Below are 23,126 nucleotides of genomic sequence, written 5' to 3'. Positions count from 1 at the left end.
CAATTGGTGACAGACTGATGGTAGCGTCCCTGGCCTGAACTAGTTGATGCCTGGTGGGGGCGGTAAGAAGCCAGTCGTCCAGGTACAGAAACACCTGGAATCCGTGACGTCTCAAGTGAGCAGTCACCACTGCCATACATTTGGTGAACACCCTGGGGGCTGTGATGAGACCAAAGGGCAGGGCTCGAAACTGAAAGTGACTGGCTCCCAGCTGGAAGCGTAGGTGACTCCTGGATGCTTTGTCCATTTTGACATGGTAATAAGCATCCTTGAGATCGATGGAGCACATCCATACTTCCTCTCCCAACAATGGGAGAATCGATTGTAGTGTGACCATACGGAACTTGGACTTGTGTACGTAATTGTCGAGTTGACTGAGATCTAGTATGGGTCTCAGGTCCCTGTTCTTTTCAACACCAAAAATAATTTTGAGTAAGTCCCTAATCCGATTTGGTCTGAGGGGACTGGTTGGATGGCCCCTTTTTCTAGCAGCTGAGAGAACTCTGAGGCTGCTTGATCCCTTTGACTGGGTGGAACGTCTGGGATTTTTCTTATTGGTGGGGGTACTGAAGAGAATGGGATGAGATAACCTCCGGAAATTATCCTTCATACCCATCGGTCCTGGGTGATGCTCTCCCAGGCTTCCGGATATAAGGAAATTCGACCCCCGACTGGCTCTGGATAAGTGCAGTCGGGCACACCCTCAGGAATGAGAGTATGGAGAGCCACGGAAGGAGTCGCGGTCTCCGGAATTGCAGGGGCCCCCTCTGCCTCTGGGGCAACGTCTCCCTGAGTAACCCCCCCTCCCCTGCCTGTGGAGGGGGGTTCACCTTGAGCGGCAGGTAAAAACCTCTGTGATTTCCTTGAACCACATCTTCCCCCTCCCCCGCTGGGCCTTGGGATAAGGCCTAGAAGGAAGGGAAAAACGGACCCCTACAGCAGACAGGGTCTTTCCCTCTTGCTCGCACCTGGTGAGGGTGTCTTTCACTTTGGTCCCAAACAAGGAGGAACCGTCAAATGGGGCGTCAGTGAAGGAAGACTTGAAGGCCTCCGCGAAGTGACACAAGCGCAGCCAGGCTTGCCTTCTAAGGGTGACCCCTGAGCTCCCTGCCCTACTCGCTAACTCGGCCACATGCAAGACGAACCGCATGGACAAGTTGGCGATGGAGTTGAGGGTAGAAACCTGTGCATTAACCGTCTGAGCCACCGCCTCAGGTATGTTACCTGCAAGAGTATCTCCCAACTCTTTGAGGAGATCTCTCTGGAGCCGAGTGAAGTGAGACAAATAATTCAGCGACCGTAAGGTAAAGGTTGCTGAAGAAAGTGTACACTTCCCGTACCGGTCCATGATCCTAGACACCTTGTTAGGACGATGGACCACTGAAGAAGACTCTGCAACTTCCTTCTGGGTGGCTGCCGCCACCACCATGGCATCTACCGGGACTCCTTTTGACAGAAACTCTTTTCCCTGGGGTGCGGACAGGAATATGTTGGGACGCCTGGGCATGGGCTCCACAGAATCAGGGTTTTCCCACACTCTTAGACAAATGAGGTCAAGAAGTTCATCGAAGGGTGGAGACACCCAGGAGGTGGAAGGTTGAGCACCAAAAGCCTTAAGGAATACTGACTCCTCCTCGGAAGGAGTTTTGGAAGGCCAGCCTCCTCTTTGTTTCAGTATCTCCAGGATATTGGAGAAAGAAACGTCATTAGAGGAAGACTTGGGGGACCCTTCCGATTCCTCAAGGTCAGTATCGGAGGTGACAGCCTCATCCTGGAGTCTATGTGCTTCCTCTTGCACAATTTCTTTCTAGGGGGCTCCTCTGGCACGGACTCTGGGAGACCCTCAGAAAGTTGGGGACCACTCATGGGGGTATCCTTAGGGCCTGGTGCTCTACTGTCCATGGATAGGCGAGTGTCAGAGGCTCTCGCCGGGGTGGTGGGGGACGGAATGACCGACCCGGGTGATGTAGCTGACGATCTTGCCAGCGCGCTCCGCATGGCCTCGAAGGCAGGTCCACCCAGGTCTGAGAACCGACCAGCCTCTGAGGCCACGACCGGGTCCCCCGAGCCGATGCACTGAGTGGGAGACTCAGAACCAACAGCTGTCCTGAAGTATCCCCCTCGGGCCCAACTGAAGAGACCCGACTCTCGAACCCTGTGGATGGAACCGACATGGTTGGAGCCAATGTCGGCACCGATAGACCCAACGGGGGTATCGGAGCCGGTGCAGGAACATCACTCGGAGCAGAGCATACCGGCTCTGACGACAAGGATGTGCTTGGAGGAGGAATCATCAAAATGGTCATAGGAACTGGCTCCGGAGCTGAGTGGGTTGGAGCCGAGAACAATTTGGCCAACACCGGCGACTGCAGGAGCCTCTGCACTACCCTATCAACATCCAAATCAGAAAGCCTGGAGGATATGGAGGAGAGCGATGGAGACTGGGATCTCTTGTCTGGTGAACCATGCCTCACACTGGGCGACCGGCTCCAAATGGGTTCAAGGATAATAGGAGCTGATGCCGATTCAATTAACACTGATACCGCCTGCGGCCCCGAGGACAGTGGAGCCGAGGAGGTAGAGTCCAAGACAGTAATCTTCTCCAGAGGCTCCGAAGAGGCAGATGGAGCCGGAGACCTTTTCTTAGACTTGAAAGCTTTAGATTTTGACTGGGTACTAGAAGCTGAATTATAGCTTCCTCAAATGATGGTTTCAGAAGTCCCTTTAATATCAATTTATTTTTTCTCTCCTGGAACACCCTAGGACTGAACGCGTGGCAAAAGCTACATGACTCCTGTAAATGAATGGCTCCGAGGCAGTAGACACACACAGAGTGTCCATCCGTGATGGACATTTTATATCCACATTTGGAACATTTCTTAAAGCCAGAAGGCTTATGCTCCTCCTGATCCTTGGACATTTTATAATTAACACTGGTGAAACACCTAGATGCAACTTACAAAAAGGGCGTGAAAAAAAACACACAATTTAGACCACCAGAACGAAAAAACGTACTAAGCACACTCTGAGAACCTCTAACTGAAACAGTTCACACACACAATTTAGACACACCAGAAAAAACAGTAATATACATACACTAAGAACATCTAACTGAAACGGTTCTTTAGGGATAACACAGGAAAAAACACAATGACCAAAAGTTTATCCAACGACAAAGGTGAGGACTAGGTCCTCTAACTAAAATGGGCCTAGCCCGCTGGAACAGTCAGGGAAACCACAAAACAACTAACACACTCAAGCACTGAAATCACACACACAATTTAGCGATCAGCAACAAGAATAGCTATTAAAATAGCTTTTGGGTCTGAACTAACAACTTTCTCAAACAGAAAAAGCAAAAAAGAAGGTACTTAGCCACAGCCAAGCGAGACCACGTCCGAGCTACACAAGCGGCAAACGAGATCTGGGGATATGGAGCAGTGCACCATGGGATACCCTCTTAGCCCAGCCAATGAGAGACTTTGAGCTAGTAAAAATCATCCGAGTCGGCCACGGGGACGAATGTAGGCGAGATAGGACTACATAACATCCCATGCTACCACGCGGAGGACATGTAGACTTCCACACAGAAGGCACCCCAGCCGAGGATCGAACCGAAGAACCTCTTGCTGTGAGGCAACAACGCTAACCGCTGCACCACCGTGGTCACCCTACACACACACACAAATACATAAATTTGTTTTTTGCAACAGTAGAGTAGGATGGGGTAAAGAAGAATACTGCAGCACAAGCTGAGCAGAAAGGGAGTATACATCAAATTAGTCAAAAAACACTCATCCTAGCATAGAGATCAGAGCATCTGTGACCATTCAGTTCAGGAGATAAGACCTGGGGTTATTTAAGGATGGTAAGGGAGTTATGGGTAAGGGAGAAGTCAGATCCCTGGATCCAAAAGTTTGAACATGCCAAGGCTGGAGCTGTGTTGGATCAGAATCCCATTCATTGAATCAGATGAAAATGGGCAACATTCGACCATATTATATATGGTTTACTTTATTTTATTTTAAGGCATGCATGTTTGTCTATGGCTTAAGTATTAATTTAATAAATATGTTATTTTTATAACCAAAGCAAACTTCAGAGGATTTCTCCTTGGGTAACAATGAAATTGTGGAGCTGTGATGGAGAAGAGAAATAACAAAGATTTTGTTTTAAACAAGTCAGCAGATTTTGAAAATTCTGTACAAAGTACTTTGGTGGAAATGCTAGGAGAACTAATGGTTGTTACTTAGGAAATGATTCTTTTGAGCTGGGATACAGGATCTGAATTACCTAGACATAAGTGCTTTCTAGGTTTACAACTGACATCCAAAACAGCAATTATTAGAAAACAGAAATCAAAATCTATACACAATGAAAAAGGAGATCTGGATACTGTTCAGGAGATAAAAGAATTGGTGATTGGACCTTTAAAAAGGAAAGGAGCTAGTTTCACAGAAATAAATGCAAGGTGTGGAATCAACACATGCAGAATAATGTTAAGGATATAGTGGAGTGATGTTCAAGGGAACTCAAGAATTCACAATGAAGTGAATCAAAATGTTTTAAAGGAACACATATACTGCATGACAATAAACTTTACAGTTTGGTTTACATAAAAATGGGACACTTAAAAATTAAGCCATGCTTCCTTTAATACTGATAAGTTTAATCTTTAATAAATATTTCCAATTGCTCCTAAACCCAACTTTCCATTCCACAACGTTATATAAACATTCATAAAATATCCAAAATGCTTCTATTATCTTATCAGTATCTCTAATTTATTCTTCTTGCCATGGGATTTCTGACTTTTGCTACCACTCTTTCTCCTTTGTGTTACCTTAGTAGTCATGCTAAAACTTTCAAAGCTCATGTATACTCTCAAAATACTAACTCATTTTTCCCTAGCACTGCACACAGCTGTTCCTTCTTCTCCTCCTCCTTTTCTGAGATTTCCCTTTTTATTCTGCAATGATTTAACTTTTGACATCCCTTTTAAATATTTAATTTTCCTGCATTTCCAATACATTTTTTAAATATATTTTCAACTCGTCTCCTTCATGGGTCATTTCTACCTGGTCTAGACTTCTCTAAGATTAACTATTTCCAGGTCCTAAAATTATTTTCAGTAAGTAAGCTCAGATACAGTTATTGAATGAGCCACAATAATTTCAATCAAAGAATATCCTCCTTTGGTATGCAGTATCCAACCTTTTCCAATGCCTGTATTTTAAGGACTAATACATAAATACATCCGAGTTCCCACTACCTTATTCATCCAGCATGTTGTATCTGTTGGTGAAGATTTAGGTCCCTGGTTCTAGTACTTGTGGAGATACTGGGCTTGTTAGGAAACAGGGTGCCCAGGACAATAGTCTCGATATAATGGTGCATGAAGCAACACAGTCTATGAGACAATGAATCTTTTTGGTTAGGATTTTTTTTTTGGGGGGGGGGTCTTTCTAACTGTATGATATGTTTAGTGATATACATTCCAAAGGGGAAATGTGACTGGCCTGATCACTGCTTAGTATAAAGGAGTGATTACATCTTTAGAGCGTGATGATAATTTCTTTGGCAATTAGCTGGGCTAAATAAAAGTGATTTCCTGACAACTGCAGTTACATGACAGTCAAACTAGACGGAGCTATCAACTCAAGTAACTAGGTCCCTAACTATATATTTTTTTTTGTTTTTGAGCCGTGATGTCTAGGTAGTATGACGAGAGGAGATGTCTACAAAAAGTGAAGATACTACACTTTTTGGCATTTACTTTGAGCCCGTTTTTTTTACACAAAGATTTTAATTGGGTAAGCTCATTCTTGAGGTTTTGGATTCATAAGGTGACTTAACAACAACAATCAGTTTGAAATTGTCTGCAAACCTTGTTAGCCAGAGGTCTTGGCTCTCTTCTTGAAGATCTAAGAAGTAAATATCAAAAAGGAGAAGTCTCAGCACCAAGCCCTGGGGTACACCACTGATCACTTTCATACTTTTTGATGTGCATCTCACACTACAAATTTTCTGTCTTTCAGCCAGTTTGCTATCCGTCTTAACTCATATGGGTTGATTTTTAAAACATTTAGCAATTGCATGATCCCAGCATGGGGAATGGTGTCAAAGACCTTAGCCAGCTTGAGATATGCTGCACACACTACACTGTTCACTATCTACAGCCTCCATAACCTTTCAAAGAAATTTACCAGACTAAATACAGAGGACCTTCCCATCACAAAACCACACTGTTGGAGTCATGTCTAACAAGATTCTTAATACTGCATTTTATGAGGTCAGTGGCTTTGCAGATGTGGCTTCTAAGGTCGATAGGTCTGTAATTACCCGAGTCAGTTGTAAGGCCACCTACATGGAGGGGGCATCACCACTGCTGTGTGATCAGATACAAAACCAGCGGCTAAACACAAGTTAAACAGTTTGTAGAGTGTGTCTGCAAACATGTTAGCTTAAACACTAAAATAAGTTTATTTCAACATTTCTAAGTTTTGAGGGTTTGATTCACAAAGTCCGTTATCAGTTTCTGGATGTACTTTGTACATAACACAAATGAAAGAAGTGGGACATCAGTCAGGAGGACTTTTACTGGAAAAGACTCAGGAAATAAACAAATCTCCAAAATGGGAGGAATACGCAGCACCAGAAGGAAACACAAAGATGGGAAGTGTACAGAGGATATCTGATCATATGCAAGCCATGGATTTAAGCGTTAACCTGGACTGTTTCTGGTTGGTAGACAATCAAAAGAGAAGTACAGTTATAATCTATACACTGAAGAGTATGGCCTATGTAACCATGCTACTACAGACTGATCTGACCGAGAAGGAACATGAAAGCTTTATTAAAGAATGTAAGTGGAAGAGTATTACACTGGAGTAATGAGGAAAGGAAAAGAGGATGTGTCATTCTAATTATACAAGATAAGAAATATCACATTGAGGAGGCAATGAAGGAAAAAGGGGAAAGGTAAGTTTGGGTTAAGGGAACATGGATGGGGTAAAGATCAAATTTGCTTCTGTACCTCCACCCCAAGACTAAGACGGACAGAAATAATGGCCAACATCCTGACCTTTCACCAAGGCCTGCTAACACTGTCAGGAAATTGGAAGTTGGTCACAGACACTGCAGCCGTCACAAAGGTCATGGCATGTTAACTTTAGGGTGAACCAAGATTCTTCACTAAATCTTTACAAATAATCAGATTGGTGGCTGCAGAAAAAAACACTGAATGGGAGGGCTGAATATACATTTTACTCAAAAAGGATCTGTATGTGGGCTAGAAAGGATAGATGTTATATAAGTAAGGAGCATAAGGAAATGGTTAGGTTAGCCACTACTTACCCAACAGTGTTATCAAATCATGCCCCAGTGAGGGTCACACTGACAGTTAACATTATGGATTACACAGAGTGACACTGGCACTTCCCAACCTGTTTTATCAGAAAGTAAAACTTTAAAGAATGGGTAGTCAGGGAAATTGTAGAAGGTCTGGGGAGATTCAGCGAAGAGGAAGGAGAATTATAAGACAGTGTGACAGATGTAGAGGAAGACTAAGATCATAACTTACATGGGAATGCCAGGATATATGGAAAGGAATGAGGGATAGATTTAGGAGTCAGAATATGAAAATCAGGGACTTACAACAGGGGAAGGATGAGACAGATCAGGAACAGATACAAGTTCAGGTGCTGCTGACTAACCATCATATAGTGGAATGCTTAAAACACTGTGAAAGAAAGTGGGGCAGTAGAACTAAGATTGAGGTACTTTCACAATAATCCTACAATTATGAAAATGTTAGCACTCAGACTTAGGGGTAAAAAGGTAGACCTATAATAATAAAACTAGGAGACCCAAATACAGAAAGAATTGAAAAGGATACTAAGAAAACACAAGTACTAATAGGATACTACAAGGAATGTCATACAAAAGGGGATAAGAGGGAAGATGGAAAGCTAACTGCAGGGGCTAAACCTACCGCTGCAAATGTAAGAGGAGGGGCAGAGTTCAGTGAAAACAATCTCAGAGGAGGAAATAAGACAAGCAGTAAGACACCTCAAAAATGGGGAAAACACCAGGGTTAGATGGGTTGCCAGAGGAAGCCTGAAAAATAAAAATGAATGTAATCATTAAGGCAAGCTTTTCTCCCTGAACCTCTGATGAAAAGGGTTATACTGCTTAAACATAGTGGGGGCACACCCTGTAAACAAAAGCAAAATACATAAATAAAAAGAAATAAGCTTTTTACCACATTAAGCAGGGAGGGAGGGTACCCAGAACTTGGAAAAGCCATCATAATGATTATTCCAAAGGAAGGAAAGGAAAAGGCCCATCACTGCAACAAATGAGATACCTATGAACTACTCAACAGGCAGCCAGGAAAATGTGGTTAGAAATAATGCAAAAATAGAAGCCTAATACAGGAAATGGTCAGTAAGGTGCAAGCAATAAGAAAAGGTTTGTTGTGCCCCTAATTGTATATGCCAGGCATACTTCTTTGATCCTGGTGGGGAAATATGGCACAATCTAAGGACCTAAAGCAATTCATTTAGGAAAACAAAAAAAGTTGGGGAGAGATGGGGATACTTTCACTTTCTGGTAAATAAGATGGGGGGAGGTAAATCTCTCAGATCTGGAAGACTATTGCCATGCTACACAAATGAGCATCTGGTTCAAATCCAAATGTTGCTTTATTCTCCTGGTTAATTACTATGCTTCTCTCTCTTCTTCATAAATTTTTCTTTGAAACAGTGGGAATAGTTTCAATGGCATAGTCCCAACCTGGCTCTGATTTCTGGTGGGAAGCTGAGAAGCTGAATCCTCTTGAGCTTGTTGGTTTCTTTTCTGATAACCTAATTAACTCCTCCACCAACTGCTCTGGTTCCATATACATCTCTGACCACCAAGAAAAAACATTTAAACTACTGAATATAGAACCCTGAACCTCATCCAGCCTCACAGTATCCTTTTTTGCCTGGTGTACAATCAATTTTCTTGAAAATAAAACTGATTGTCACCATCTTTCAATACCCCCGTCTCGTTTTACTCAGAAGCATCAGCTACGGTTTTTTTTTTTTTTTTGCAAGTTCATCAAAATAGATCTTGGCTATTTTCTAATGGCAAGATTTGGGGCATATACAAAAGGGGCTCTCAATTAATAAGTCTTGCTGTGAAACACCAGTCCAATTATTTATCCATAACCTCATAAAACTGGCACAGTCTGCTCTCCAGTTTCTCTGAGATGTCAGACAGCTTTCAGACTCTGCCCGTACTCTCTCAACTTCATTTTTAGACAGTAGCGTTGTCGCCTCACAGTAAGACGCTGTCCGGTTCGATTCTCAGTTAGAGCGTCTTCTGCATGGAGACATGTGTGAATGGGCGTACCTTCATTGAATGTTGTGCGTCAGGTCTGGCAACTGGGCACGTAAAACACGAAAATGAGGAACAGTGCAAAACCAAACAAGTAACCAGCAAATAGCACTGTGTAAGGAACAACAAAGCACCGGGCAGCAAACGGATGAAACCAACAAATTTAAAAAAGTTTTATAATAAAGTTTTTATATGGTTTTTGGTTCTTATATAGTTTTAAGCTGTGGGATATACACATTTTAGAGAGATATATATACTTTTGTATATATAATTTTTAAGATATATATTTATTAGTAATATTATTGACTTAATATATTTAGTAGATTTTATATATATATTTATTATATTCATTGCAGGTACAAGATATATACATATATATTTATTCTTACATTATGATTTTTTATGGCATTCATTTTATGCAATTTATATTTTAGATATTTATATATATAGTTCATATAGATTCATTTATTGTTTACAATTTTCATGCTATTTTCATCTTGGCCACTTGATAGGAGTATTGTTTATGTCAACAATGCAAGTGTTCAAGTTCATTGTGTTTGTTCATATCCTTTAGCGTTTTAACATAACACTTTAACAGGGAATTTTTATGATTATTTATCAGTTAATATTTGCACGCAGGTTTAAAGCTTAATGTTTGTGATTTTTATGTAATTTACAGCTCTACATTGAAGTAAGAAATGGGTTTATGTAGTTAGTTATCACATTACATCCTGTAATGGGAATACATATCTATGAGATGTAATTTTATTGGATAATTTGAAATTGTGCCAGCATATATAAATGTTACGTCAGTATTGTTTTGTTGTCTGTTGAAGTCTGTCATGAAGATGAAAAACGTGGTGTTTCGCTAAGCATTTTACATTGTTTTTGGCTCAATAAATTTGTTGGTTTTATCCGTTTGCTGCCCGGTGCTTTGTTGCTCCTTACACAGTGCTATTTGCTGGTAACTCGGCACGTAAAAATCAACTGCCAATCATTAGCGGACCGGAGTTCCACGGTGGCGACTCCTAACCAGGAAAAACCAAAAGACACAACAACAACAACTAATTTTCTACTTTTTCATATTAACCAATTCATCTGAATATTTACTTGGCATTTCCTCTACTTCTGCCACCCTTTTATGATCTGACTTTACACATTATTCTAATATACCACTTACTTTTAAAAACTCTAAATGCATTTGGTTTATTTTTTCTTCTAGGCTGCTGGATGCCATCTCCTGAACAGAGGGTACAAACTGACCTGCTTCCTGATGATCAATCATGAGAACACTCTCAACGAAAACTTTTACTTATCTGTTTTTCCTCTACTTTCCCTTAGTTTTTCTAATTCCATTATTTCTAAAGCCCAACACTGCAATTCTGGCCAGTAACTAAATTAATCCATTAACAAAACCTTACATCATCTTTTTTTGCTACTCCTTTTTTTCTCGCTGGAAGAATTTTTAACAAGTTGATCAATTATCTGCCATTCCAAGACCCACCATGTTCACCTACTTTTTTGATTTCCATAACATGACTGCCTTAAGATGATATGCTACCCTTGACTGGGCCTGTGATCCTATTCAAGCTATGCAAGGCTGAGATTTTTCTGCAGTGCGCATTTTCACAATGTGTAACAGCCATGGGACACAAATAACCCTTTGAATGGATACAATACATTTCTCATAATACAGCCCTGAATTACTACAATGTGTCAATTTGACCCCTCTCTTTCCTGTGTGTGTGTGTGTGTGTGTGTGTGTGTTTTATATATATATATATATATATATATATATATATATATATATATATATAAATAGAAACACACACACACACACACACACACACACACACACACAGACACACACACACAGACACACACACACACACACACACAGACACACACACACACACTACAATTCTAAATAACAGATGTCCTTGAAGTAAATATCCACTGCACTTTCTGGTATGCAGCAGAAAAGAGAATTACACGTTAAGCTTGTCCACTCCAGACTGAAACCTGTCCTTCAAGCAAATCATTTAACTGCAAAACTACTCAGACATTTTAAACAAATGATTCAAGAATAAATTTACTCTCCTCAATACCATATTACAACTTACCAAAATAGATGCAATAAACTTGTTAACAAAGATGATTTGTATGCAGCCCACTGTTAGCGAAACACAGCTGTCTACTTTGTTCATGTCAACATAGTCAATGCCTTCAGTAGCATCCACAAAATTAGTCATCTTGAAACTGAAGACTTCTTTTCCTGTGATAGAGACTGCCTAAAAAAATCAAAAGCATATCTTATTAACACAGTTAAAATAATGAGGTTCAGTTACTTTTCTGCTTGAAAGTTTATTCATGTATTTTTAGAGGAAAACTCCAGATAAAGTACAGTTGTGTATACTTAACATAAATGTAGATGTTCGAGTGTATTCACTTTTGCAGTCATTACATTTGGGTAATCTGCTGGCAGGTTGCCCTCAGTCAGCCTGAATTCCAAAGTTTTGGGTCCTGCGTCAGTTGCTGTCTTCTCTTCCATGATGTCAGGTCGTCAGGGGGTATAAAACATGCAGCCGACGCCATTTTCTTTAGTTTTTCGTGCCCCAAAAAAGGTAGCAAAAATATATATGTATATACATGCATCAATGTAAACATTACCTTCATCTACAAGCAAATACATCACATAGGTTGTAGAAGACAGAGAAGGAAAGATAAACTCCAGAATGACAGGGGGATGGCAGGAGGGTAACCTGGACTGCAACAGTGAATACACTTGAACATCTACATTTATGGTAAGTGTACACAACTGTACTATGTGTTCTTCGTGTTTCACTGTTGCAGTCATTACATTTGGGTAGAGTCCCAAAGCTATGGTTGGGAGGCTGGAGCCAAACAGCATTAGGTGCGACTATAAGGCCCTGCAGCACTGCAGTGGCAAAGCCTGCCCTGGACTTGAGAGGCAAATGATAATGCTTTGTGAAGGTGTGAACAGAACTCCAAGTAGCAGCCTCTAGAATGTCTTTGGTTGGTACTCCTCTGAGAAAGGCTGCTGAAGTAGCTGCAGCTCTGGTGGAATGAGACCTAATGCCCTTGGGCACAGGTTTTCCATGGTGTAAGTAACAGAAACGGATGCAGTTGCTTATCCACTTTGAAATTGTCTGCTTTGAAATAGCCTTTCCTTCTGATCCTGCAGCATATGCCACTAGTAATTGCTCAGTTTTTCTTAGTGCTTTAGTCCTGCTCAAGCAGAATCTTAGCTGTCTGTGTACGTCCAAGGAATGCAGAATTCTCACCCCCTTGTTCTGCGGATTTGGATAAAAAGTTGGCAGATGAATAGTTTGGTTAAGAGCCACTCTGGAAACCACCTTAGGCATAAAATTCAGATTTGTTCTCAGAGACACCATGTCTGGGTAAAATATGATAAAAGGCTCTACAGCCATGAGGGCCTGTAGCTCTGAAACTCTTCTTGCTGAAGTAATTGCTAGTAGCAGAGCTGTTTTCCATGATAAAAACTTTATATCAGCGGTAGCAGCTGGTTCAGATAGAGGCAGGGTGAGCTTTTCAAACACATAAATGAGGTCACATGCAGGTAATGGTGATCTTCTAGGAGTCCTTAAATTTTTGGCTCCTCTGAGATACTGCTTTAGTAAAGGATGAAAAAAGATTGGTGGCTCTGCATTGTAATGAGCCGAAATGGCAGAGGCATGGATTTTGATTGATGAGAAAGATAGGCCTTTGTCAAGCATCTCAGTTAAGTATTGTTAATCTCTGAGGAATATTTGGTTCTTCTGTATCTGTTCCTTGTGCTAGATTCCAAGCACAGAATCTCTTCCATTTGTCAGCATAAGATTTTCTAGTACTAGGCCTTCTGGCTTCCAAAATGACATCCATCACAGCTTTAATGAGAGGTGTTGTTTGTACAGCTACATGATCAGCCATGCTGCCAGGTTCAATGTCTGTAGTTGATTGTGCAGGATAGGATTGTTTTGCTGGGACAGTAGTCGAGGTCTTTGAGGTAAGGTCGAAGCTGGGTATTGAGACAAGTTCCTTAGGATTGGGTAGCAGTACTGGCGAGGCCAGTCCGGGCCAATAAGTACCCTCTTTGGTTTCTCTTGTCTGACTTTTAAGAAGACCTTTGGGAGAAGAGGCAGAGGAGGAAAGGCGTAAAACTGACAGTTTTTTCCAACTGAAGGATAGGGCGTCCACTTTCCATGCTTGTGTGTGATAAGTCCTTGTGCAGAATCTTTTCAATTGATAATTTTGAGGAAAGGCAAACAGATCTATGTCTGGGCTCCCCCATTTCTCTGTTATCATGTTGAAAACTTGTGGATTTAGTTTCCATTCGTGAGGATCCATAAGGTTTTTACTTAAATCGTCTACCAGTGTATTTTGTTTTCCTGGCAGGAATTGAGCTTGAATATGTATTTGGTAGATCAAAGCTGTATCCCCACAGTGCCATGGCTAATCTGCAAAGGGGGTATGAGTGTGTGCCCCCTTGTTTGTTTATATACCACATGATTGTGGTGTTGTCCGTCTTTATCAGTAGTTGTCCTGGATGAAGTAAGTCCATGAATGCTGTTAGGGCATTTTGAACTGCTAGCATCTCTTTCTGGTTGATATGCAGATGCATTTGTTTTGGGGTCTATATGCCCTGAATGCATCTTCCTGCCATGTGGGTCCCCCAGGCATAATCCGATGCGTCTGTCGTTAAGGTTTGGCTGGCAGGGGGGAGAGTGAAGGCCCGTCCCATGTTTTGGTGACATGCCTTTGCCCACCATAGAAACTCCTGTTGTAGGCAGGGAATGAGAGGAATCATTGCTTCTAGACTGTGAGAATGTTGACTCCATAAACTTTTCAGGTACCACTGAAGTTTCCTCATATGCAGTCTTGCATATCAGTAGGATGCAGGATGCCATGAAGCCCAAAGCCTGCAGAATTTGTCTTGCAGATAAATGGGTCTTTGTTGCCATCAGTTTGAAGTAAGTAGTCAGTTGCCTTTGCTCATCTGGCGTGAGGTAAGCCATCTGGGTAGTTGTATTCAAGCTTGCACCCAGGAATGTTATCTTTTGAGCGGGTACCAGTTGAGATTTCTTTTAGTTTATTGAGTACCCTAGGCATGTTATAAGCCTTTTCACAAACGCCAGGTGTCTAAGAAGAATGTCTTTGTTCTCTGCTTGAATGAGACAGTCGTCTAAGTAAGGATATATTTGTATACTCCTTTGTCTGCAAAATGCAATTACTGGTGCCAGGCACTTTGTAAAGACCCTGGGCGCAGTAGCAGAAAATTGGTAATGCATTAAGCCAGCCTTGAATCTGAGGTATCTTCTGCACGATTGTCTTATTGAGACATGCAGGTATGCCTCTTTTAGGTGCAATGTCACCAGCCAATCATTCTTGCCCAGCATAGGCAGAAGCTGCTGCAAAGTCAGCATCTTGAATTTTGGAATGTCCAGGTATGTGTTCAAAATCGATAAATCTAGTATTGGCCGTCAGGCCTTGTCCTTTCTGGGTACCAAGAACAGTCTTCAGTAAAAACCTTGCCCTTTTTCCTGTTCTGGTACTGGCTGAATGGCCCCCATATCCATGATAGATGTAACCTGTTTCTGTGCCTCTGCCCACTGATTTTTTTTGAAGATCTGGCCAACCATTTGCCATTGGCAGAGTGTGGAAATGGAATCTGTATCCCTGTGATACGATGTTTAGTACCCACTTGTCCTGGGTTATTAACTGCCAATTTTGAGCAAAAAGTGCTAACTTTCCCCCTATGGGTGCTGCCAAAAGATAAGTGCTTGGTGTAGGTAGAGGGAAGTCACTGGGATTGTTTTCTGTAGGTTTGCGCTTTATCTCCTCCAGATTTGGAGGTAGAAGCACACCATTGCTTTGACCTGTATGAATCTTGCGCCTGGTATCTGGAACCCTTAGGGCGTCTGGATTTGCCCCTTTGAGCTCTGTCTCACACAGGAAAGGACCATTTTTTGTAGGCCAGTGTCTACTGAATCTAGGTGGCCACACTTGTAAGAAGTCTGTAACAGTTTGCATAGACTTAGCTTTGTCTTCCATTTTCTTTAAAACCTCTTCTGCCTTAACACCAAACAGAGAATCATGCCGTAAAGGAGCATCTAGCAATTTAGCTTTAACATGATCAGGCAAATTCTGTTCCTTTAACAAGGCATGCCTCCTAACCACATATCCAGTAACTGTGGCCCTGCAGGAAGCCTCTAAGGAATCAAAACCACACTGCAAAGTATGCTTTCCAACCTGTTCAGCTGCATGCAATAATTCCTGCAATTTTTTATTTTCTGCACATTCTGAAATCATCATTTTCTGTTTCAGCAATCCCATAACATGTTGTTGGCACTTAAGCATATGAAATTGACAGTGTAAGGCCCTGATTGCCAAGGCTGCAGATGTATAAACCTTTTTTCCCCATCTGTCCAGTGCCTTGAATATCTGTCAGAGGGGGTAGGATTTTTTGCTGTTGAAGCCTTAACTCCCTTTGGACCCTGTGAAATAGTTTCAAGATCAGCAGCAGGGTTTCTAAATAATTTATGTGAGTCAGGGACCCTGTAATATCTGTCAGGCTTACTGGGAGCCGGAGGTAAGGAGTCAGGGGTCAAGCTTGACTCCGAAAACACATCATCCACAATGTCTAAAACAGGGGGAATGGCTAAAGACCTGTGCTGAGGGAGAAGGAGGAAATCCCTGAGCCTCTTTTTTTGATTCTGAGAAGTCTTGACCCTCCCAGTGAAAATGCTCCCTCAAAGTATGCAAGGTTTCTCCAAATGAATAATCCTCAGGAGGAGATGCAGATGGTATAGACTCCTCTGCATCAGAATCCTCATAGAGAGGAATAGATAATTCCTGATCAGAAGAGGAATCAGAAGAAATAGAAACTTGATCTGAAGATTCATAATCAGTGTCTTGCCTAGGCCTCTTATCTGGAGGGGGATGGGCACCCCTGATCAAGGTAATGGGGTCTTCAGCCATTTTGATCATCTGTTTTTTAGGCATAGAGGCCTGTGCACGTGGCTCGTGCTTCGGTTTTTTAGTTTTAGAAGTTGCTTTTATCTTTGGTTTTGCAGCTGTCGATGGTTTGATATACAAATGTTGAGGTCTGAATACACCTCAGAAGCCGGTGCCTGCTCAGCGGCTCTGGACCCATCCGAGGGAGACACATCCGTCGGTCCAATACCTTGAGTATGTTGTGGCATGCCGGACTCCACGTGGATGTCGGTAGAGGCCTGCGACTTGAAGGTAGCAGGTATCAGAGGCTGTGAAAGTACCTCACTGAGTACCGGCATTCTCTGTCCTTTTCTTTGTGTTTTTATGTACTCCGGTAGTCGAATTGCCATCCAACGACATTTCTGGGTAGTTAAATCTGTTTCCAAAATACTTTGATGCAAAAATATACAGACACTTAATAGTGTGTTGGTTAAATCTAGCACAAAACCGTCAGCCAGGCAAGTTGTGATCAGGGCCTAGGCATGGAATACAGTATAAATGGAAATCCTTATGAGGTATTTGCTTCCCACAAGTAATACAATTATTAACTCTTTCTGACATCGGTAAGGAGCATGGAAAGCTTTAGTGAAGACTTTGGTTCTGAAACTCAAACTCGAATATTTCAGTAGTCAGTGGACCGGCACTTGCGAAATGCTTCTGCTTCGGGCACCGTGCAGCAAGAAAGACTAAAGAAAATGGCGTCAGCTGCATGTTTTATACCCCTGATGACCTGACGTCATGGAAGAGAAGACAGCAACCGACGCAGGACCCAAGACTTTAGAATTCAGGCCGACTGAGGCCAACCTGCCAGCAGATTACCCAAATGCAATGACTGCAACAGTGAAACACGAAGAACATCCAAACAGAATTATTTAAAGCAGTGTTTCCTTCACAAGAAAGAATAACTGCTAAAATTATACTACGACTACTGGTGCACTATTATTCTACATACTGACTAGAGCTGTGTTTTCTGTACAGACTGAGTGCATCACATCAAAAGACCCCCCCCCAAAAAAAAAAAAATTCCTCAAGCCAGCATTCAGGCAGCTGCGTTAGTAAATACTGTTCCTCTTCTTCCAATCTCACCTACTAATGGGGTAAGATCTGAAAACAGGAGATTGTCATGTGGGCAAGCCATTGTTCTTTTTTTTTGTTTTTGTACTTAAGTTTCATTAATAGATGGCTGATATACATGTGCACTCACATGAGACAGGCTTCTCCATCCTCCTACTCTATGGCACCATTTATGCTTCTGCACATACCCTTCTACAATTAAGGCAAATGTGTCAGTCCAAAGCATGATAGATATGCTGCATGCCAAACTCCTGCTTCAACACAAAAGTCATCACACCAGACCAGACTACCTCCTCTCCCCTAAGATGGGTAAGCTGGCATTAGCTATTCACCTTCACCATGTCTACATGTTTCCTTCACCGCCTGGACTACTAATCGAACCTGGTTTATAGTAAGGATTTCACCCACCTGCATAGAACAGATTCAGTTTTACTCTGTAATTCTTACTTTACTAATGCTTTTGCTAGGGCCAGCACCTCGGGGTTGTAGGCTAAGGTTGTCATCTTTGAAGCAGGAACTATAAACAAAATCAAGCATGACTACTTCATGGGGTAGATTTTTCTTAACTAGTCTACATCAGGCGTAACAGACGAATTCTTTTACAGCAGGAGAGCCTTTATAGGTTCATAGGTAGGTACTAGGCTATCGGCCCAAGGGCCTACGTAAGCCTAGCCAACAAGATTCCTCTGGCTTACGCCACCCGAGAAAGTTATTTTCCTGTGCCACTGTCAAGCAGAGACACAGAAGTGATTCCCGGGGTGTATTTCCTATTTCCCATCCACTCAATATTTTTCTTGAAGATAAAGAACTTTGCTTGACATAGATGGGTAGCCTGTTCCAGAGTATGAGAAGTCTCTGGGACAGGACTCTATCCCTCCAGCATGTTCTGTTTATTGTGGAGACAGGGTTTAGGTCACTAGAGCGTGTAGCTCGGAGGGATTGGGATTTCTTTAGGTGTAGCATGTCCAACAGCTCTGGGTTTGACACTGCTTTATATGTTAAGCAGAGATCACCTCGGAGTAGGTGATATGCTATGGAGTAAAGCTGGAGTTTTTTGAGGAGGTCAGTGTAGGGCATTTGTTTGAGGCCAGTAATCCTCTTTGTGAGATAATTCTGTGGCCTTTCTAGCTGCTGCAGATGTCTTGTGAGGTACATTCCAAAAGGGGTATTGTACTCTATAATGGGTCTAATGAGTGTCGAGTAGAGTGGAACAATGACTTCTTTCTTCCTGGATGAGAACCCTTTTATGATGAGGTGTGCCACATAGAAGGACTTCCTGACTACTATGGCAATGTGACCATCAAAGGAGAGTCCCAAGGTCTTTTATCACACATTCGGTATTAAGTCGATTGCTGCCTATGTGGTAGTTCATGGGCACAGAGTTTTTACCAAAGGGGATGACACTGCACTTTTTCGCACTGAGCTTGAGGCCATGGCTCTGACACCAGGCATCTGTCTCAGCGAAGCCCTTCTGTAGGATGTCCACATCATTTGGGGACTTGACTTCAGCTCCTAGTTTGCAGTCATCTGTGACCTTCGTTAGCCGGCCTTCTGTGTTAGCCTGTACTTCAGAGAAGTAGATACCAAACAGGACAGGTCTCAGGACGGAACCCTGTGGTACTCCACTTGTCACTGCTTTGAGGTCAGATTTGGAGTCTGCAACTTTTACAGTGTGGGTTCTGTCAGTGAGCCAGTGGGCAACTGATCTTGTGACGTAGGGATTTATACCTAGTTTAGTGAGTTTTAACTATAATTCCGGAATGGGGGATGGTGTCTAAAGCCTTGGCGAGGTCAAGACAGGCTGTGTGAATCACCTTACCCTCATCTGCGGCTTTGGTGACTGCCTCAAAGAAATCGATCAGGTTCAGGAGGCATGATCTGCATTTCACAAACCCGAACTGGGTGGGATCCAGAGTTTGGAGGCTACCAATGTCTTTGTTTATGAGTTCCATGATGATACGTTCCATGGCCTTACAGACCAGGCTCATCAGGCTAATAGGTCGATAGTTCCCTGGATCAGTGGTGCCTCCCCCTTTGTGGAGTGGGATAACTGTTGCTGTGCGCCATTCAGTGAGCACAAAGCCTGATGTGAGGCTATTATTGGACATGGTGCTTAAGTGGGGAGCCAGTTCGTTCTGAAGTTCATGTAAAATGCAGCCTGTGATGTTGTCCAGTCCCATGGATGCTGCGTTTTTGGCTTTAGAGAATGCAACTTTTACCTGCGTAGTTGTGATTACAGGGACTCTGCATTCTTCCTGTATAGATATGGGCCCTTTAGGGGGTGACGGGGGTAAAGTTAGCACTGAACTTATCTGCCAGGATGTTGGCAATATCAGTTGGTTCAGTAATTTTCGTGCCGTTGTGCTGTAACTCAGAGCAGATCTGGGTGTTGCCATCGAGATTCTTGACACAGCTATAGAATGCTTTGTGGTTGTCCTTAGAATTAGTGGCAATTTGGTTTCGTAGCTAGTTTTGGAAGATCTTATAAGGGATCTCAGCTTCTTACTGAGGCTGACCAGGGAGCTCCTCCACTCATGAGATTTTACTCTCTTTTGCAACAGTTTTTTCCTTTTGTTGTACAGTTTGTTTATGGCAGGGGACCACAAGATTGGCTTCCTTTTTTTGGGAGGATAGTGTCTTGTTTCTGTTTGGCATAGCACGATCCATGCACTCATTAAGTGCTTATAGAGTGTATTTGTGTAGGATTGAGAAGTTGTAACTGTACTGTCCATCTGCACGGGTGTCATGAAGTTCACCACTTCTGTCTTAAGAAGCATGAAGTTGGCTTTGGAGAAATTTTTTATTGTGGTTTCCTTAATGGGGGGTGGGGGCGGGATGTGGATATCAAGAGTGATTAGCTTATGGTCGGATCGGACCAACGAGGAGTTGACTTCAGGTGTGGAACACCAGTTACTCATGTTGGTAATGACTAGGTCTAGGATAATGTTGCCCCTGGTGGGGGTGTGGATAAGTTAATCCAGGGCATTGGAGTAATGAATTCCAGAAAGCGTTGAACTAAGGAGTTGGTACACGAGTAGTTTTCCCAGTTAATGGTGGGGTAGTTGAAGTCGCCCATTAATAGGGTGTTTGCTTGAACCCTAATATTTTCGAGTACATCAAAAAAAGAGTAGTGGGAATCCTGGGGCATGGTGGGGGATCTGTAGCAAGCTACAATTTGGATTGCAGTTTTGCACAGAGTAAGTTGCACTTGGATAACCTCGGATGCATTATGCTGAGCAACTAGCCTGGAGGTGTGGATATCCTTAATGAATATGGACACACCTCCACCTTTGGCGTTTTGGTCCAGGTTACATGGCCAAAAAGTGTGGTATGAGTTATAGCCTGGTAGTGCAGGGGTGCTCTCTGGAGCCTTGAACCAGGTCTCAATCACTGCACTGATATCGATGTTCTGCATTTTAAGGAGTGGCTCGAGTGAGTGCATTTTGAGATTTAGACTTCTAACACTGAGTAGCATTACCCTCAGTTTTTGCTTGCCCGTTCCTGTTAGGTGGTGAATTTGTTATTTGAGCCTTGCCTAAAAAGGCACTATAGGGGCAGCAAGAGCCTTAGCCAGTATCCGGAATCCCAGGGGCAACAGGTGCAGGCCATCTGTGGCAAAGCATCATGATCTGTCGACCATGTCATCCCAAGCAGACAGATACTGGATCCCCTTAGAATGACACCAGATTAATCCACTCTCCAGCTTTTACAATTAAGCATCATAAGAAAAAAAGTTCCCCTTACCTTCCAAGGAAAGCCATCAGGGGTCATATGGTGTTGCCCCTCTGGTGCAGGCCAGTTGCTTAACAAGATCACCCTGCCACCTCAGTGTAATCCTGGCCCTGGACTGTTTGTGTGTATGTGTGTGTGGGTGTGGGGGGGGGCATAAGGATTCTATGAAATCATTCCAGCTTGGAGAACCACCACAAGAGATAAGTAGGTTTTAGCAGCTGTATCTATATCTAAGACCACATTTTATACCCTAGTCTGCTTCCTACAAATATGATTTCACTGCTACACTAGTTTCTTTCGGTAAAGTCCTTGGTTGGATGCTTTCTTACTCTGGATTTCAGAACTTCAGACATCTGATGTATCTAGTTTCAGAAGGTTATCCAAAGGGGATCAAGTATCTGCTCCTCACAGGGTGCTTTGTATAGGTTTTCTGGACATAACGGGATACCTTTTGACACAAGTATTTTCCGTCCATAAAGTAAATTCCTCAGGTTCACCCTGGGTAGGGATTTTCTACAATATAAACTATTGCCATTTGGGCTTTCGTCTGGATCCATGGCTTTCATAAACATGTTGCCCATGGCAGCCAAAGCATTGAACAGAAAGACTTTCTTGTACTCCCATACTTTGGTAACTTGATCATGGTAATCCTATCCAGCATCTTCCTGAAAATATCCTTACTGTGGGTGCTTCTGTAGCCTCTAACTCTTGTTTAGTGAAAATCCTTTACTGCCATGCAGTTGGGCATTTAAATGCATATCCTTTTCTTCACATGTCTGCCTACCATCAACTCTGTTGCAATCAACTGGACATATCTTTTTCCAGAGATAACTGCAGGTCACTGCAGGTATTCATCTAAGCAACAATCAGAGATTTTGTGTTAATGTCCTAACCATTTCCCTTGACAGCTGTGTGTGCACTCACAGACATAAGGAAATATCATGACTTCCCCTGAAGGTGTGAATACTGAAGCCCATGTCCCATGAAAGTGATCACTTGCTTGACTAAGCAGGAACAACGTGCATTTCCAAACTACTGCCAATTCCAAAATGCTTTTCCTCTGACAAATGCCTGCAGTGCATAATTTTAACCCACAACTTCCTCACACAATGGGTGGAATAGTGTCAACCACTTACTCCCAATCTTCACTGCTTGCCTCCTTCCAAGCCCAAGATCTAATTGAACTCTAGCCGTTTGAGGTTATAATCAGGGCTTTATCCTTATACAACATGAAACCAGGCTGGAGTTAAATATTTGTCTGTTTAAACCCTTGAAAATGAACAACAGACCAAGGTGGTGGTGGAATATGTGTAGGTCCAATATGGGGTCTTGGCAAAGATGTTGATACTCCTCCTAGGTTTGATAAGTGCCAAGACTTCATTATTTCATTAACAAACCTGAGAATGCAGGCATTTTACGGACTGTTAGATGTCATGGACTACAAAGCCACCATTTGTTCACAACCTTGCTTTTAGTGTCTCACATTTCTCTTCTGGACCATGACTGGTTGACAATTCTTAACACACTTCTAGTGAGTCATTCTGCTCTGCAACCACATTTGTCAAGGATTCTGACAATCAATGAATGATTCACTTTTGGGCTGTACAGCTCACCTAGATTCCCATCCAGTAAAATAAATGTGATCATTGCTCTAGAAAGGGGGATCCACAGCAACCAGCTAGAACTGAGACCATTCTCATGGGCCTATATGTTTTGAAGAAGCTATCAAGGCCTCTCCTAGTTTGATTAAACAGTTAGTCCATCACATGCTGTGCATGTCATCTAGTGTAAAGAAGCACAAACACATACTCTATATGAAGGAAAGCACTGTTTTTCTCTGGCAATGGATAACAGATAGTGGCATCATTCTCACATGAGTTCACAACCCTGGTGGAAATTATGAAGGTGTCAAATGCTCTGAG

General features: G+C 42.5%; 1 protein-coding gene across 2 annotated transcripts in view; it reads right to left on the bottom strand.

Annotated features, from left to right (window-relative positions):
• VPS13A (vacuolar protein sorting 13 homolog A) overlaps positions 1-23,126 on the bottom strand; it is a 4,910,496-nt gene that overhangs the window by 2,303,314 nt on the left and 2,584,056 nt on the right. For both annotated transcript variants that reach the window (XM_044060868.1, XM_044060869.1), the window contains exon 32: positions 11,508-11,675. In XM_044060868.1, coding sequence (XP_043916803.1) covers positions 11,508-11,675 — 168 coding nt within the window. The remainder of the gene's footprint in view (positions 1-11,507; positions 11,676-23,126) is intronic.

Source organism: Protopterus annectens, chromosome 2.part0, assembly GCF_019279795.1.
Source record: "Protopterus annectens isolate FY-2018-M chromosome 2.part0, PAN1.0, whole genome shotgun sequence".
NCBI lineage: Eukaryota > Metazoa > Chordata > Ceratodontiformes > Protopteridae > Protopterus > Protopterus annectens.
The sequence above is the reverse complement of the archived record's forward strand: the minus strand, read 5'-3'. Positions and strand labels throughout refer to the sequence as shown.